Source organism: Pseudophryne corroboree, chromosome 8 (assembly GCF_028390025.1).
Source record: "Pseudophryne corroboree isolate aPseCor3 chromosome 8, aPseCor3.hap2, whole genome shotgun sequence".
Taxonomy (NCBI): Eukaryota; Metazoa; Chordata; class Amphibia; order Anura; family Myobatrachidae; genus Pseudophryne; species Pseudophryne corroboree.
This window is the reverse complement of record NC_086451.1, coordinates 352,368,297-352,383,889: the sequence shown is the minus strand read 5'-3', so window position 1 is coordinate 352,383,889 and position 15,593 is coordinate 352,368,297. Positions and strand designations below refer to the sequence as shown.

The 15,593-nt window shown below is 47.6% G+C and overlaps 1 protein-coding gene across 2 annotated transcripts in view; it reads left to right on the top strand.

Annotated features, from left to right (window-relative positions):
* DOCK11 (dedicator of cytokinesis 11) overlaps positions 1-15,593 on the top strand; it is a 981,167-nt gene that overhangs the window by 369,358 nt on the left and 596,216 nt on the right. For both annotated transcript variants that reach the window (XM_063937505.1, XM_063937504.1), the window contains exon 23: positions 7,358-7,447. In XM_063937505.1, the coding sequence (XP_063793575.1) occupies positions 7,358-7,447 (90 nt within the window). The remainder of the gene's footprint in view (positions 1-7,357; positions 7,448-15,593) is intronic.

The following is a 15,593-nucleotide window of genomic DNA, read 5'->3' as shown; positions in this document are numbered from 1 at the left end:
AGATCCAGGGAGCTTTTATTGCTACATATCGACCGCACTATCCAACTTCTGTCACACCATGGATGGATTCTCAATTTACAGAAGTCCCACCTGGAGCCAACTCGGCGGCTCCTGTTCCTGGGTATGTTACTGGATACTGTGACCCAGAAGGTGTTCCTCCCGGAGGACAAAGCGAGAACAATTCAGGAGATGGTCCGCAAGGTGCTCCGACCTGCTCGAGTATCCATCCATCTTTGCATAAGATTGTTGGGGAAGATGGTTGCCTTATATGAGGCGATCAAATATGGGAGGTTCCATGCCAGAACATTTCAATTGGATCTCCTGAGCAAGTGGTCCGGATCACATCAACAGATGCACCGGATGATACAGCTGTCACCTCAGGCCAGGATTTCCCTCCTGTGGTGGCTGCAGTCCTCCAATCTCCCGGAAGGCTGGAGTTTTGGGATTCAGGATTGGATCCTCCTCACAACGGATGCGAGTCTGCGAGGATGGGGAGCTGTCACCCAAGGGCGCAGTTCCAGGGCAGGTGGTCAGCCCATGAAGCCCTCCTTCCGATCAACATTCTGGAACTTCGGGCAATCTACAATGCTCTGCTTCAGGCCTCTCCTCTACTCAAGGATCACGCGATCCAAGTACAGTCGCACAACGCCACAGCAGTGGCGTACATCAATCGGCAGGGAGGGACAAAAAGCAGAGCCTGCATGTGAGAGGTGTCAAAGATACCCCTCTGGGCGGAAAGAAATGCCAGAGCAATTTCGGCAATCTTCATTCCGGGAGTGCACAACTGGGAAGCGGACTTCCTGAGTCGTCACGATCTCCACCCGGGGGAGTGGGGGCTCCAACATCAGGTGTTTCGGCAAATCATCGACCGGTGGGGCTGCTCACAAATAGACATGTTGGCTTCTCGACTCAACAAGAAGCTTCACTGGTATTGCTCACAAACCAGGGACCCTCAGGCGAGGGCAGTAGATGCACTGACGTCGCCTTGGCCTTACCAGCTGGTCTACCTGTTTCCTCCGATTCCGTTGCTCTCAAGGGTGCTCAAGCGAATCAGAAATCAAGTAGTCCAGGCAGTTCTTATTGCCCCGGATTGCCCTCGGAGGGCGTAATACACGGATCTTCTGGACATGTCCGTCAAAGACCCTTGGTCTCTACCACTAAGAAGTGATCTTCTTCAACAAGGACCGTTCGTCTACCCGGACTTACGGCGACTTCGTTGGACGGCATGGAGGTTGAGTGGAACATCCTAGCTCACAAGGGCCTTTCCAAAAAGGTTATTGCTACCATGGTTCAGGCCAGGAAACCTGTGACATCAAAACACTATCATCATATCTAGAGAAGATATGTCTCCTGGTGCGAGGAACGCACATATCCACCTGCAGAGTTCCACTTGGGACGTTTCGTACGTTTCCTGCAGGCTGGTGTGGATAAGGGCTTACGTCTGGGTTCCGTTTAAGGTCGAGATTTCAGCTCTCTTCATTTTCTTCCAGAAGAAATTGGCACTGTTTTCAGAAGTTCAGACCTTCTTAAACGGGGTAATCCACATACAACCACCTTTTGTGCTGCCTACGGCACCCTGGGATTTGAATGTGATGTTGGAATTTCTACAGTCATCCTGGTTTGAACCTCTGATGACGGTACAAGACAAGTACCTCACGTGGAAGATGGTGATGTTACTGGCCCTGGCTTCTGCTAGACGTGTCTCAGAATTGGGGGCTTTATCGTGTAAAAGTTCATACTTGGTCTTTTACGAGGACATAGCGGATCTCAGGGCAGCAGTTCCTGCTGAAGGTTGTCTCTGCGTTTCACCTGAATCAACCTACTGTGGTTCCGTCAAGTTCTGACGCTTCTGCTCCTCAGGAGGCATTGGATGTTGTATGAGCCTTGAAGATCTATGTCAAGTGGACAGCTCGGATCAGAAAGATTCCTTGTTCGTGCTCTATGATGCACAGAAAAAGGGTTGTCCTGCTTCAAAGCAGTCAATTGCCCGTTGGCTTAGGCTTACTATCCAACAAGCCCATGTGTCGGCAGCCTTAACTTTTCCTAACACCCCTTTCACATCGCACTAAAAACCCGGTATCGACACAGCATATTGCCGTGTCGAAACGGGTCAGTGTGCGATGTGAAAGGTCCTTTTCAGAATTAGCGGGTCGCCTGACCCGGTAATTCAACCCGGTAAAAAAGAAGGGTTATTACCGGGTTGATTACCGGGTCAGGCGCAGTGTGAATGGGAGCCGTTCCGATGCGACACGGCTCCCATTCACAGCATAGGCAGAGGCGGCGCAGGAGATGAGCTCATCTCCCGGCACCGCCTCCACCCCCGCCCCTGCTGCTGCTGCGCCCTCCGCTGCTATGGCAACCGACCCGGTATATTGCCGGGTCGGAAAGCCAGCAACGGAGCGCAAATGCCGGATCCCACCCGGTAAGTACACGTTTCTCTTACCGGGTAGGATCCGGCATTTGCGATCTGAATGCAGCATGAGTCTCTGAAGGCCCATTCTACAAGATCGGTGGGCTTTTCCTGGGCGGCTTCCCGTAGAGTCTCGGCCTTGCAACTATGCCGAGCTGGTACCTGGTCGAGGAAGAACACTTTTGTGAAGTTCTACCAGTTTGATACCTTGGCCAAAGAGTATACGCAGTTTGGGCAGGCGTTGCTGCAGAAGTCTCTGCACGTTCCCACCCGTTTTGGAAGCTTTGGGACGTTCCCATCGTACTAAGTCTCCCCAATATCCCTTATGGATGCTAGAGAAAATAGGATTTTAATTACCTACCGGTAAATCCTTTTCTCGTAGTCCATAAGAGATATTGGGCACCCGCCTCAGTGTGTTCACTTTTCTGCAGGTTCTCTTTTATGTGGTTACCTGTTCAGCTGTTGCTGTTGTTGTTACCAGCCGTTGCTGGTTGTTATATGGTTGTTATATGTTAGTGGTGTGCTGGTGTATAAATCTCACCACTTCTTGTTATTATGTTCCTTCTCTCATATATGTTCTTTCTCCTTCGGACACTGTTTTACCTTTAACTGCTTGTGGGAGGGGGCATAGAGGGGAGGAGCCAGCATTTCCAGTGAAGAAATTTAAAGTACACCGGCTCCTTTGGACCCCGTCTATACCCATCGTACTCAGTCTCAGTGATTTGCATTTGTTTTCCAAATTGTACAATGGGGGTTCGATAAGCAAGATGACAAGACTTCTCACATGTGTAATGTTCTCTATTACATTCCAATTTTTCCACCAGGCCAGAGCAGGTAGACCACTGCTCCACATGACCATTTTGTCCCGCCATCTTACAACGGATGTTGGGACGGGTGTGGATCATAGGGTCGACAGTAACTAGGGTTACAGTTATTAGGTCTACCACTATTGATCGACAGTGACTAGGTCGACACCTGAAATAGGTCGACACAGTCATTAGGTCGACATGGAAAAAGGCCGACGTGAGTTTTTTTAATATATTTTTTTTGACGTTTTCTTCGTAAAGTGACCGGAAACACCAATTAGTGCAAGGCATGTTATTATTCCCAATCGTAGTCAACGTGGATAATTTAAAGTTTAAACAAGTATAAAAAAAATAAAATAGAAAATTGTGAAAAACTCATGTCGACCTTTTCATGTGTCGACCTTTGCCATGTCGACCTAGTGACCTTATTGACCATGTCGACCTAATGCACGTTAACCAATAGTGATCCATCTAATTAGTGCCGACCGAAGTACTGTCAACCTAAAGACCGGATACCTGTTGGGACAGTTTTCGGTGTCTGGGATGATAAATAGCAACAGCCCATGGAAGCATATTTATTTATTTATTTATTTATTAACAGTTTCTTATATAGCGCAGCAAATTCCGTTGCGCTTTACAATTTGAAATAATAATAACAAACTGGGTGATAACAGTCATAGAGTTAGGAAGGCCCTGCTCGCAAGCTTACAATCTATAGGGAAATAGGCATATGTACACAAGGAAAGGTGCTATCTATTGCATAGAATGAGAAGACATGTGAGGATATGTGTGGACTGTACACAGTGGATGTAATTTGATAGGAAGGTTTATGAAAGTTATGTGGGCGGTTCAGGAATTTGATACGCTTGCCTAAAGAGGTGAGTTTTGAGGGAACGCTTGAAGGTTTGGAGACTAGAGGAGAGTCTTATTGTGCGTGGTAGGGCATTCCACAGGGTGGGTGCAGCCCGATGAAAGTCCTGCAGTCGTGAGTGGGAGCGAGTAATGAGTGTGGATGAGAGACGCAGGTCTTGTGAAGAGCGCAGAGGTCGGGTTGGGAGATATTTTGTGATAAGCGAAGTGATGTACATTGGTGTAGCTTGGTTAATGGCCTTGTGTGTGAGTAAAAGTATTTTATATTGAATGCGGTAGAGTACAGGTAACCAATGGAGGGACTGACAGAGTGGATCTGCAGACGATGAACGTCTAGCGTGGAAGATAAGCCTCGCCGCTGCATTCAGAATGGATTGTAGTGGTGAGAATCTTGTTTTGGGAAGACCAGTTAGGAGACTATTGCAATAATCAATGCGGGAGATAATGAGAGCGTGGATTAGAGTTTTAGCAGTGTCTTGTGTAAGGTATGGTCGTATTTTGGATATGTTTTTTAGATGCATGTAACATGATCTTGAGACAGATTGAATGTGGGGAACAAAGGACAGATCAGAGTCAAGGATGACACCTAGGCAGCGAGCTTGTGGGGTAGGGTAGATAGTAGAGTTTTCAACAGTGATAGAGATATCAGGTTGGTACCTACTATTGGCCGGTGGAAATATAATTAACTCTGTCTTTGAAATATTAAGTTTGAGGTGGCGAGATGTCATCCAGGATGAGATGGCAGAAAGGCATTCAGTGACACGGTCCAGTACAGATAGGGACAAGTCAGGGGAGGATTGGTAGATTTGAGTATCATCTGCGTACAGATGATACTGAAAACCAAAAGAGCTGATTAGTTTACCAAGAGATGAGGTATAGATAGAGAAAAGCAGAGGACCCAAGACTGAGCCTTGCGGTACTCCAACTGAAAGAGGTAGCGAAGAGGAGGTAGATTCAGAGAAGCGAACACTGAAGGAGCGATTAGATAGGTACGATAGGAACCAAGAAAGGGCTGTGTCTTTAAGACCTAGGGATTGTAGTGTCTGTATGAGAAGAGAGTGGTCTACAGTGTCAAATGCAGCAGATAGATCTAGAAGAATAAGTAGTGAGTAGTGGCCTTTAGACTTCGTAGTGACCAAATCATTAACCACTTTAGTCAGTGCCGTCTCTGTGGAATGTTGGGAATGGAAGCCTGACTAAAGTGGGTCCAACAAAGTGTATGAGTTAAGAAAGTGTGTGAGTCGAGTGTAGGCAAGTCTCTCAAGTAGCTTAGAGAGACAAGGGAGCTGAGAGATAGGGCGGTAGTTTGAGAGAGCATTAGGGTCAGAATTTTGTTTTTTTAAAATGGGAGTAATCACTGCATGCTTGAAGAGTGAAGGAAAAATACCAGTAGAGAGAGAGAGATTACAGATGTTAGTTAAGGTAGGGATGAGCACCAGAGACAGAGCTTTACTTATTTGTGAGGGTAAAGGATCAAAAGGAGAGGTAGTAGAGAAGCAGGATGAGAAGAGTGATGATACTTCATCTTCATTTGTGGGATCAAATGAAGAAAGAGTGCCAGAGGGTTCAGGTACAGAACGGAGCAGGTCACTGGCTGCCGAAGAGCATACCATTTCATCTTGGATCTTATCAATCTTCTCCTTGAAGTAGGAAGCAAGATCCTGTGCCTTGATAGTGGCTGGTGGGGTAGGTGCGGGAGGATTCAGAAGTGATTTAAATGTATTAAAGAGTCATTTGGGGTTAGAGGCTTGAGCAGAGATAAGAGTTTGGAAATATGTTTGTTTGGCAGTGTCCAGGGCATTTTTATAAGAATGGTAGACTGTCTTATATGTGAGGAAGTCACTTGAAATACGAGATTTACGCCACTGACGTTCAAGTTTTCGTGTGAGTTTTTGTAGTTGTCTTGTTGATTTGGAGTGCCATGGTTGACATCTAGGCCTACGTGGAGTGTGATGGGTAGCTGGAGCCACTTCATCAAGGGCTAGTTCTAGAGTCTTATTAAGGTGTGATACAGCCATCTCAGGAGAGGTGAATGCAGAAATAGGTGAAAGCAGTTGTTGGAGTGAAGTGGAAAGTTCTTGAAGATTAATTGTGTTAATATTTCTGCGAGTTTGAGGAAGATTGGAGAACTTCCGCAACACAGGGTTTGAATTAACAGAGGAAAGCATGCAGGTGATAAGGTTGTGATCTGATAGGGGGAAAGGAGTGTTAGTGAGTTCAGAGATGGAGCATAGTCTGGTGAATACTAGATCAAGGCAGTGACCCGCCTGATGAGTAGAGGAGTCAGTCCATTGGGAGAGGCCAATAGAGGAGGTTAGAGAGAGTAGTTTGGAGGCATGCGCAGCAGATTTTGGACAATCAATAGCAATATTGAAATCACCCATGATAATGGTGGAGATGTCAGAGGATAGAAAGTGAGGGAGCCAGGCAGAAAAATCTTCCAAAAATTGTTTTGGATGCCCAGGTGGGCGGTAGATAGCTGCAACATGCAGAGAGAAAGGAGAGTAAACCCTAATGGAATGTACTTCAAATGATGTAAATGTGAGTGATGGAACCTGTGGTAGAACAGTATATGCAAAAGATTGGGAAAGTAAAAGTCCAACTCCTCCTCCTTTATGGTTATCGGGTCTGGAGGTGTGTGTAAAGTGGAGACCACCATGTGCCAGTGCTGCAGGGGAGGCTGTGTCAGATTGTGTGAGCCAGGTTTCTGTTATAGCCAGCAGATTGATGTTGTTAGATATGAAGAGGTCATGGATAGATGTTAATTTGTTACAAACAGAGCGTGCATTCCATAAGGCACATTTTAGTGATCTGGAGGGTGATGGAAGACATGTGATGTTTATGAGGTTAGCTGGATTTCTATGTTGCTGTGAATCAGGTGAATGCGAGTGATGCAAGTGGCTGGGTCCTGGATTTGGTGAAATGTCACCAGCTATCAGAAGCAGAAGAGAGAGATAAATGTGTGTGTCAGAGGTTTGTGAAAGTTTTTTATGGTAAGAGGTTGTAGATGTTATTGTCAATGAGTATAGGGATATAAATACCTGTTACAGTACATGGTCAAAGCCTAGCCTCTCATTCATTTTATTTTGCTTTTCATGGTTATCTTCACCTGTATAATGTCCTGTGATGTATAGATGTAATACAGTTGTAGCATTGTCTCTTTGGCAATAACATTTTCTCTCTTTATATACTATTTCCTTGTTTCAGCTACAGCCAATTTCTGTTTGGTATTTTTACTATAATCTGACACTGCTACATTGTCGTATTGCAGGATTTACATCTGTACAATTTCTTTGAGTACTGCCAGAGGATCCAGCCAGGGTCAAAAGATCTTCCCGGAGAGCTTGTGAAATATTTGAAGGTACCAATGGCTTTTCATCCCCCACACAGAGTTTTTCCCACAGAAAATCTCTTCTGCTTCCTGTCCTGGAGTTTACTAGCTGTTATTTATGGCCAGGCTGCAGGGAGCAGTGCATTCAGTAATGGGATTCACTTATAGTTTATATAACACACAGATGGAACCATGGTTACACAGTTCTGTGCTATGTATTAAGGGACATGTTGGGAAATATTTTTTATAATGATTACATTTCTCTATCGTCCTAGTGGATGCTGGGGTTCCTGAAAGGACCATGGGGAATAGCGGCTCCGCAGGAGACAGGGCACAAAAAGTAAAGCTTTACGATCAGGTGGTGTGTACTGGCTCCTCCCCCTATGACCCTCCTCCAAGCCTCAGTTAGATTTTTGTGCCCGGCCGAGAAGGGTGCAATCTAGGTGGCTCTCCTAAAGAGCTGCTTAGAAAAGTTTAGCTTAGGTTTTTTATTTTACAGTGAGTCCTGCTGGCAACAGGATCACTGCAACGAGGGACTTAGGGGAGAAGAAGTGAACTCACCTGCGTGCAGGATGGATTGGCTTCTTTGGCTACTGGACATTAGCTCCAGAGGGACGATCACAGGTACAGCCTGGATGGTCACCGGAGCCTCGCCGCCGGCCCCCTTGCAGATGCTGAAACGAGAAGGTCCAGAATCGGCGGCAGAAGACTCCTCAGTCTTCTTAAGGTAGCGCACAGCACTGCAGCTGTGCGCCATTTCCTCTCAGCACACTTCACACGGCAGTCACTGAGGGTGCAGGGCGCTGGGAGGGGGGCGCCCTGGGAGGCAATGTAAACCTATTTTTTTGGCTAAAAATACCTCACATATAGCCTCCGGGGGCTATATGGAGATATTTAACCCCTGCCAGAATCCGTTAAAGAGCGGGAGACGAGCCCGCCGAAAAAGGGGCGGGGCCTATCTCCTCAGCACACAGCGCCATTTTCCTCACACAGCTCCGCTGGTCAGGAAGGCTCCCAGGCTCTCCCCTGCACTGCACTACAGAAACAGGGTAAAACAAGAGAGGGGGGGCAAAATTGTGGCAAAAATATATATATTAAAGCAGCTATACAGGGAGCACTTATTATAAGGCTATCCCTGTCATATATAGCGCTTTTGGTGTGTGCTGGCAAACTCTCCCTCTGTCTCCCCAAAGGGCTAGTGGGGTCCTGTCTTCTTTAAGAGCATTCCCTGTGTGTCTGCTGTGTGTCGGTACGTGTGTGTCGACATGTATGAGGACGATATTGGTGTGGAGGCGGAGCAATTGCCAAATATGGGGATGTCACCCCCTAGGGAGTCGACACCAGAATGGATGGCTTTATTTATGGAATTACGGGATAGTGTCAACACGCTAAAGCAGTCGTTTGACGACATGAGACGGCCGGACAATCAATTAGCACCTGTCCAGGCGCCTCAAACACCGTCAGGGGCTGTAAAACGCCCGTTACCTCAGTCGGTCGACACGGACCCAGACACAGGCACTGATTCCAGTGGCGACGGTGACGAATCAACCGTATTTTCCAGTAGGGCCACACGTTATATGATTTTGGCAATGAATGAGGCGTTACATATTGCTGATACTACAGGTACCACAAAACAGGGTATTATGTGGGGTGTGAAAAAACTACCTATAGTTTTTCCTGAATCAGATGAATTAAATGAGGTGTGTGATGAAGCGTGGGTTGCCCCCGATAAAAAACTGCTAATTTCAAAGAAGTTATTGGCTTTATACCCTTTCCCGCCAGAGGTTAGGGCGCGCTGGGAAACACCTCCTAGGGTGGACAAGGCGCTCACACGCTTATCAAAACAAGTGGCGTTACCCTCTCCTGAGACGGCCGCACTTAAAGATCCAGCAGATAGGAGGATGGAAAATATCCAAAAAAGTATATACACACATACAGGTGTTATACTACGACCAGCTATAGCGACAGCCTGGATGTGCAGTGCTGGGGTAGCTTGGTCAGAGTCCCTGATTGAAAATATTGATACCCTGGATAGGGACAATGTTTTACTGTCTTTAGAGCAAATAAAGGATGCATTTCTTTATATGCGTGATGCACAGAGGGATATTTGCACACTGGCATCACGGGTAAGTGCTATGTCCATTTCGGCCAGAAGAAGTTTATGGACGCGACAGTGGTCAGGTGATGCGGACTCAAAACGGCATATGGAAGTTTTGCCGTATAAAGGGGAGGAGTTATTTGGTGTTGGTCTATCGGATTTGGTGGCCACGGCTACAGCCGGGAAATCCACCTTTTTACCTCAAGTCACTCCCTAACAGAAAAAGACACCGACTTTTCAACCGCAGCCCTTTCGTTCCTTTAAAAACAAGAGAGCAAAGGGATATTCATATCTGCCACGAGGCAGAGGAAGGGGGAAGAGACTGCAACAGGCAGCTCCTTCCCAGGAACAGAAGCCCTCCCCCGCTTCTACAAAAGCCTCAGCATGACGCTGGGGCTTCTCAAGCGGACTCGGGGGCGGTGGGCGGTCGTCTCAAGAATTTCAGCGCGCAGTGGGCTCACTCGCAGGTAGATCCCTGGATCCTGCAGATAATATCTCAGGGGTACAGGTTGGAACTAGAGACGGATCCACCTCGCCGTTTCCTGAAGTCTGCTTTACCAACGTCCCCCTCCGACAGGGTGACGGTCTTGGAAGCCATTCACAAGCTGTACTCTCAGCAGGTGATTGTCAAGGTACCTCTTTTACAACAAGGAAAGGGGTATTATTCCACTCTATTTGTGGTACCGAAGCCGGATGGCTCGGTAAGACCTATTCTAAATCTGAAATCCTTGAACCTGTACATAAAAAAAGTTCAAGTTCAAGATGGAGTCACTCAGAGCAGTGATAGCGAACCTGGAAGAAGGGGACTTTATGGTATCCTTGGACATCAAGGATGCGTATCTCCACGTTCCAATTTACCCCTCACACCAGGGGTACCTCAGGTTCGTCGTACAGAACTGTCACTATCAGTTTCAGACGCTGCCGTTTGGATTGTCCACGGCACCTCGGGTCTTTACCAAGGTAATGGCCGAGATGATGATTCTTCTTCGAAGAAAAGGCGTATTAATTATCCCATACTTGGACGATCTCCTAATAAGGGCAAGGTCCAGAGAACAGCTAGAGATGGGATTAGCACTGTCTCAAGAAGTGCTAAAGCAGCACGGGTGGATTCTGAATATTCCAAAATCCCAGTTAATTCCGACAACACGTCTGCTGTTCCTAGGGATGATTCTGGACACGGTTCAGAAAAAGGTTTTTCTCCCGGAGGAAAAAGCCAAGGAGTTATCCGAACTTGTCAGGAACCTCCTAAAACCAGGAAAGGTGTCTGTACATCAATGCACAAGAGTCCTGGGAAAAATGGTGGCTTCTTACGAAGCAATTCCATTCGGCAGATTCCACGCAAGAATTTTCCAGAGGGATCTGCTGGACAAATGGTCAGGGTCGCATCTTCAGATGCACCAGCGGATAACCCTGTCTCCAAGGACAAGGGTATCTCTTCTGTGGTGGTTGCAGAGTGCTCATCTATTGGAGGGCCGCAGATTCGGCATACAGGATTGGATCCTGGTGACCACGGACGCCAGCCTGAGAGGCTGGGGAGCAGTCACACAAGGAAGAAACTTCCAGGGCGTGTGGTCGAGCCTGGAAACGTCTCTTCACATAAACATTCTGGAACTAAGAGCAATCTACAATGCTCTAAGCCAGGCAGAACCTCTGCTTCAAGGAAAACCGGTGTTGATCCAGTCGGACAACATCACAGCAGTCGCCCATGTAAACAGACAGGGCAGCACAAGAAGCAGGAGTGCAATGGCAGAAGCTGCAAGGATTCTTCGCTGGGCAGAGAATCATGTGATAGCACTGTCAGCAGTGTTCATCCCGGGAGTGGACAACTGGGAAGCAGACTTCCTCAGCAGACACGACCTTCACCCGGGAGAGTGGGGACTTCATCCAGAAGTTTTCCACATGCTTGTAACCCGTTGGGAAAGACCAATGGTGGACATGATGGCGTCTCGCCTCAACAAAAAACTGGACAGGTATTGCCCCAGGTCAAGAGACCCGCAGGCAATAGCTGTGGACGCGCTGGTAACGCCTTGGGTGTACCAGTCGGTGTATGTGTTTCCTCCTCTGCCTCTCATACCAAAAGTATTGAGAATTATACGGCAAAGAGGCGTAAGAACGATACTAGTGGTTCCGGATTGGCCAAGAAGGACTTGGTACCCGGAACTTCAAGAGATGATCACGGAGGATCCGTGGCCTCTACCTCTGAGAAGGGACTTGCTTCAGCAGGGTCCCTGTCTGTTTCAAGACTTACCGCGGCTGCGTTTGACGGCATGGCGGTTGAACGCCGGATCCTAAAGGAAAAAGGCATGCCGGAAGAAGTCATTCCTACCTTGATTAAAGCAAGGAAGGAAGTAACCGCGCAACATTATCACCGCATTTGGCGAAAATATGTTGCGTGGTGCGAGGATCGGAGTGCTCCGACGGAGGAATTTCAACTGGGTCGATTCCTACATTTCCTACAATCAGGATTGTCTATGGGTCTCAAATTGGGATCTATTAAGGTTCAAATTTCGGCCCTGTCGATTTTCTTCCAGAAAGAATTGGCTTCAGTTCCTGAAGTCCAGACCTTTGTTAAGGGAGTACTGCATATACAGCCCCCTGTGGTGCCTCCAGTGGCACCGTGGGATCTCAATGTTGTTTTGGACTTTCTCAAATCTCATTGGTTTGAACCACTAAAAAATGTGGATTTGAAATATCTCACATGGAAAGTGACCATGCTACTAGCCCTGGCTTCGGCCAGGAGAGTGTCAGAACTGGCAGCTTTATCTTACAAAAGCCCATATCTGATTTTCCATTCGGACAGGGCAGAACTGCGGACTCGTCCACATTTTCTCCCTAAGGTGGTGTCAGCATTTCATCTGAACCAGCCTATTGTAGTGCCTGCGGCTACAAGCGACTTGGAGGACTCCAAGTTGTTGGACGTTGTCAGAGCTTTAAAAATATACATTTCAAGGACAGCTGGAGTCAGGAAATCTGACTCACTGTTTATACTATATACTCCCAACAAGTTGGGCGCTCCTGCGTCTAAGCAGACTATTGCTCGCTGGATTTGTAGTACGATTCAGCTTGCACATTCTGTGGCAGGCCTGCCACAGCCAAAATCGGTAAAAGCCCACTCCACAAGGAAGGTGGGTTCTTCTTGGGCGGCTGCCCGAGGGGTCTCGGCATTACAACTCTGCCGAGCGGCTACGTGGTCGGGGGAGAACACGTTTGTAAAATTCTACAAATTTGATACCCTGGCTAAGGAGGACCTGGAGTTCTCTCATTCGGTGCTGCAGAGTCATCCGCACTCTCCCGCCCGTTTGGGAGCTTTGGTATAATCCCCATGGTCCTTTCAGGAACCCCAGCATCCACTAGGACGATAGAGAAAATAAGAATTTACTTACCGATAATTCTATTTCTCGGAGTCCGTAGTGGATGCTGGGCGCCCATCCCAAGTGCGGATTATCTGCAATAATTGTACATAGTTATTGTTACCTAAATCGGGTTATTGTTGTAGGGAGCCATCTTTCAGAGGCTCCTCTGTTATCATACTGTTAACTGGGTTTAGATCACAGGTTGTACGGTGTGATTGGTGTGGCTGGTATGAGTCTTACCCGGGATTCATAAATCCTTCCTTATTGTGTACGCTCGTCCGGGCACAGTATCCTAACTGAGGCTTGGAGGAGGGTCATAGGGGGAGGAGCCAGTACACACCACCTGATCGTAAAGCTTTACTTTTTGTGCCCTGTCTCCTGCGGAGCCGCTATTCCCCATGGTCCTTTCAGGAACCCCAGCATCCACTACGGACTCCGAGAAATAGAATTATCGGTAAGTAAATTCTTATTTTCTGTTGCTCTGCAGTCCTGTACAAGGGGCGATCCCTTCATCACAAATTTTAAGTGTGTAGCTATTATAGAGAGAAAGGATCTTTAGCAGATTTATATTATGGGCCTGATTTTGATTTAGAAGCAGAGCCGATATTTATGTAATTGGTGTTTTTTGGATTACACGTGCAACAATAGCTTGAAAAAGTCACACAGCGCATGCATTCAGCGGTGCGTATTGCAGGACCGTTTGAGCAGCACTGACTCTGGATTGTAGTGGGCATTCCAGTCCGGTCCTGGGAGGTGGCTAGACGCACGAAGATATTCCATCCGATGAGCGTATTATGGGAGTGCTGTAGGCATGTCACAGGAGTAGTTTAGGACTCTTAATTGCACCTAGCATGGTGTCCCGATGGTGCTTCCAATGTTTGTGCTGGCAGCCGCTCAAAGGTGGTCATTCTGAGTTGTTTGCTCGTTGCCGATTTTCGCTATACTGCGATTAGTCGCTAACTGCGCATGCGCATGGTACGCAGAGCGCATGTGCTTAGTTATTTTACTAAAAACTTAGCTGTTTTGCTATAGCGTCTGCGGCGCTTTTCAGTCGCACTGGTGTTCGGTAAATGATTGACAGGAAAGGGGCGTTTCTGGGCGGCAACTCAGCGTTTTCCCGGCGTTGGCTAAAAAACGCAGGCGTGTCAGGGAAAACGCGTGAGTGTCTGGAGAAACGGGGGAGTGGCTGGCCGAACGCAGGGCGTGTTTGTGACGTCAAACCAGGAATGAAACGGCCTGAGCTGATCGCAGTGTAGGAGTAAGTCTGGAGCTACTCAGAAACTGCTAAGAATTTTCTATTCGCAATTCTGCTAATCTTTCGTTCGCAATTCTGCTATGCTAAGATACACTCCCAGAGGGCGGCGGCCTAGCGTGTGCAATGCTGCTAAAATCAGCTAGCGAGCGAACAACTCGAAATGACCCCAAAGTACGCACCACAGCCCTTGCACATTCCAAAACACTCTTGTGCACCAGGGGAAAGGCTTATAGTAGCATTAGTATAAAGTTGCAGACGCACCTATGCTATCAGATGCTAATGCAGTCGCAGCAGCGCACGACTCAAAATCATGCTCTCAGTGTAATTATAATAAAGCTTTGCTATAAAAATAATAAGGGCTGCACACAACGCTAGGACTAGAGAGTACAGTGTCAATTTTTGCAGACGACACCAAACTGTAAGGTTATAAATTCGGAGGGGAATGGTGAGTCTCTTCAGAACTACTTATTTAAACTATTATTAATATATTTTCTCTAACGTCCTAAGTGGATGCTGGGGACTCCGTCAGGACCATGGGGTCTAGCGGCTCCGCAGGAGACAGGGCACAATAATAAAAGCTTTAGGATCAGGTGGTGTGCACTGGCTCCTCCCCCTATGACCCTCCTCCAAGCCTCAGTTAGATCTTTGTGCCCGGCCGAGAAGGGTGCAATCTAGGTGGCTCTCCTGAGCTGCTTAGAATAAAAGTTTAAGTTAGGTTTTTTATTTTCAGTGAGTCCTGCTGGCAACAGGCTCACTGCTACGAGGGACTTAGGGGAGAGAAGTAAACTCACCTGCGTGCAGGATGGATTTGCTTCTTAGGCTACTGGACACCATTAGCTCCAGAGGGAGTCGGAACACAGGTCTCACCCTGGGGTTCGTCCCGGAGCCGTGCCGCCGACCCCCCTTGCAGATGCCGAAGTTGAAGAGGTCCAGAGGTCCAGAAACAGGCGGCAGAAGACTTTCAGTCTTCATAAGGTAGCGCACAGCACTGCAGCTGTGCGCCATTGTTGTCAGCACACTTCATACCAGCGGTCACTGAGGGTGCAGGGCGCTGGGGGGGGCGCCCTGAGCAGCAATGTATTATACCTTTTTTATGGCTAAAATACATCACATATAGCCCTTGAGGCTATATGGATGTATTTAACCCCTGCCAGATCTCACAAACTCCGGGAGAAGAGCCCGCCGTTTTAGGGGGCGGGGCCTATTCTCCTCAGCACACGGCGCCATTTTCCTGCTCAGCTCTGCTGTGAGGAAGGCTCCCAGGCTCTCCCCTGCACTGCACTACAGAAACAGGGTTAAAACAGAGAGGGGGGGCACTTATTTGGCGATATGATTACATATGTGAAAATGCTATAAAGGAAAACACTTGTATAAGGGGTTGTCCCTGTATAATTGTAGCGTTTTTGGTGTGTGCTGGCAAACTCTCCCTCTGTCTCCCCAAAGGGCTAGTGGGGTCCTGTCCTCTATCAG